This window comes from Marmota marmota, unplaced genomic scaffold (assembly GCF_001458135.2).
Source record: "Marmota marmota marmota unplaced genomic scaffold, marMar, whole genome shotgun sequence".
NCBI lineage: Eukaryota > Metazoa > Chordata > Mammalia > Rodentia > Sciuridae > Marmota > Marmota marmota.
Genome location: NW_026002996.1, coordinates 1 through 2215, shown reverse-complemented (window position 1 = coordinate 2215; position 2215 = coordinate 1). Strand labels below are relative to the sequence as shown.

General features: G+C 47.8%; 1 protein-coding gene across 1 annotated transcript; it reads left to right on the top strand.

Moving 5' to 3' along the window:
- The first annotated feature begins 87 nt into the window (after nt 1-87).
- LOC107135208 (cytochrome P450 2B4-like) lies at nt 88-2166 on the top strand. Its single transcript, XM_015477123.2, has 2 exons — nt 88-497; nt 1841-2166. The coding sequence occupies exons 1-2, from the start codon at nt 473-475 to the stop codon at nt 2077-2079; spliced, it is 264 nt and encodes an 87-aa protein (XP_015332609.2). The 5' UTR covers nt 88-472; the 3' UTR covers nt 2080-2166.
- The last annotated feature ends 49 nt before the right edge of the window (nt 2167-2215 follow it).

Here is a 2215-nt window from a genome sequence, read left to right as displayed (position 1 = left end):
GGAGCTGGGGGGGGAGAGGAAGACCAGGGAAAGGAGGAGGGGACTGACATGAGAGGGAGAGGGGAAAAGGCGCTGGGTGATGGGGACACACAGGGACCAAAAGAAACAGGAGAAAAGACCCTTAGAGGCAGGAAGGGACTGGGGACAAAAACCAGAAACAAGCCAAAGAGACGGAGAGAGAGAGACACCAAGCCAGGCAGAGCCATGAGGAGGAGAGAGACTCGGGGTTGGCCCTGCTGAGACCCAGGGACCCCGGGGGAGACCCAGAGACAGAGGGAGGGGCCTGGGGGGCAGGCGAGTCCCCAGTGGGCTCCAGGCCCTGACCTGCCCTCCCTCTCCACACCTCTGGGCCCAGGAGAAGTCCAACCTGCAGAGCGAGTTCCACCACAAGAACCTCGCCCTTACCTTGCTGTCCCTCTTCTTCGCGGGCACTGAGACCACCAGCACCACTCTGCGCTACGGCTTCCTGCTCATGCTCAAGTACCCTCACGTGGCAGGTGGGCCCGGGAGAGCGCGTGGGGAGGGTCCTCTGATCCCCTTCTGGGCTGCAGTCCTCCATGGATGAGGCTCAGTGTCTGTTGGAGGAGCTGAGGAAATCCAAGGGTGAGGCCCAGGGCTGCACAGGAAAGAAAGACAGTGGACCAGAGAGGGATGTTTCAGGAGCTGGGCAGGCTCAGGAGGTCTCCTGCTGAGCCAATGCTGTTGGTGATTGGGTCAGTGACAAATCTGTCAATCTGTTCTTCCAGTGCTTTTCCCATCCAGCTGTCCATCTTTTATTGATTAATCCACTTGTATATTCACTGATCAGTTCATTTATAATTCATTCACGGACAGTTTCATTCATTTATTTGGATTAATTCATTCATGAGTTGATGCTATTCACAAGAAGAGTTGAATGGACTGTTGGTCACTGATGACTTGGCTCATTCATTCATTCACACGACACCCACCCATTTTTTATTAACTGGGTTTCATTCCTTAAACCTTTTATCAACCATCTTCTTATTCATCCCACATCCAGCCACCCATCCATCCATCCATTCCCTCACTTATCCACTTAATGATGATTCATTTATCATCTCTCATTTATCATTCCACCTACCCCTTCATTTATTCCTTTGTTTTATCAGACATTCACTAATTTATCCATTCACATGGACATGGCCCCATAAATCCAACATTTATGTGATTGGTAAATAAAGCAATGAACCCAATGAATTGATAATTGATAATTGTTTCTTAATTGATTCTTTATTCCATCCATCTATCAGTTGATAAGCCGAATACACAATCCGTTCATTTGTTTGCTCATTTCATTAATTATCAATCTTTTCATTCAAGAATTGATCTGTTTGACTGATTTATGCAATCATTTCTTTATCCACTTGCTCATAGATTAATCCATTGATCTATTCCACTGTGATTTTCCTGAGGATTGAGTGCAGTGTTCACCTGTAATGAACACACATGCACACAAATATTGGATCATTTTCTGTTCATCTTTGAGGGTGAAGTTTTGACAGGTTCTTAATATGGAGTTATTAACCTAAAATTCCTTGTGAAGTTGTGAATGTGGGGTGTGGGTGTGCATGTGTGCTTGTGTGCATGCTGTGTGCCTGCAGGGTTTCTGTGCATATAGGAGACAGTTCATTAGATTCATTGAATTTGAAAGGGTTAGAATTCTAATTCTTCCTCTCATCACCCCAGCTGATTGCTCTGAAGTATATCAATGATGTAAGCTTTTGCCCTAGGATTTTCTTGGCTCACTGACCCACTGAAACAGTGTCGCTGGTGAAATGCTTATGTGAAAAGAGGCTCATGCTTCCCCTCTTTGGTGCAGAAAGGGTCCAAAAGGAGATTGAGCAGGTGATTGGCTCACACCGCCCACCAGCCCTTGATGACCGCACCAAGATGCCTTACACGGAGGCCGTCATCCATGAGATTCAGAGATTCGCAGACCTCATTCCCGTTGGTGTGCCTCACATAGTCACCAAGGACACTTATTTTCGAGGGTTCATCATCCCCAAGGTGAGAGCAGCGGGCTCCATGGCTCTGTGTGGGCGTGCTCTGTTCTTTTAGCCCACAATCTCAACCCCTTGTGGGCTTCTGTGAACGTCTAGAGCGTTCGGGTCCCTGGGTAAGGGTCACGAAATAACCGGGACACAGGGGATGCAGAGCCAAGGCAGCAATCGCAACTGCATGCTGAAGTTTATTT

Excerpts from the sequence above, each read along its gene's own strand:
- LOC107135208 (XM_015477123.2), top strand. The coding sequence starts at position 473 with ATGCTCAAGTACCCTCACGTGGCAG. Across the intron at positions 498-1,840 it reads CAAGTACCCTCACGTGGCAG|AAAGGGTCCAAAAGGAGATT; the intron begins GTGGGCCCGGGA and ends TCTTTGGTGCAG.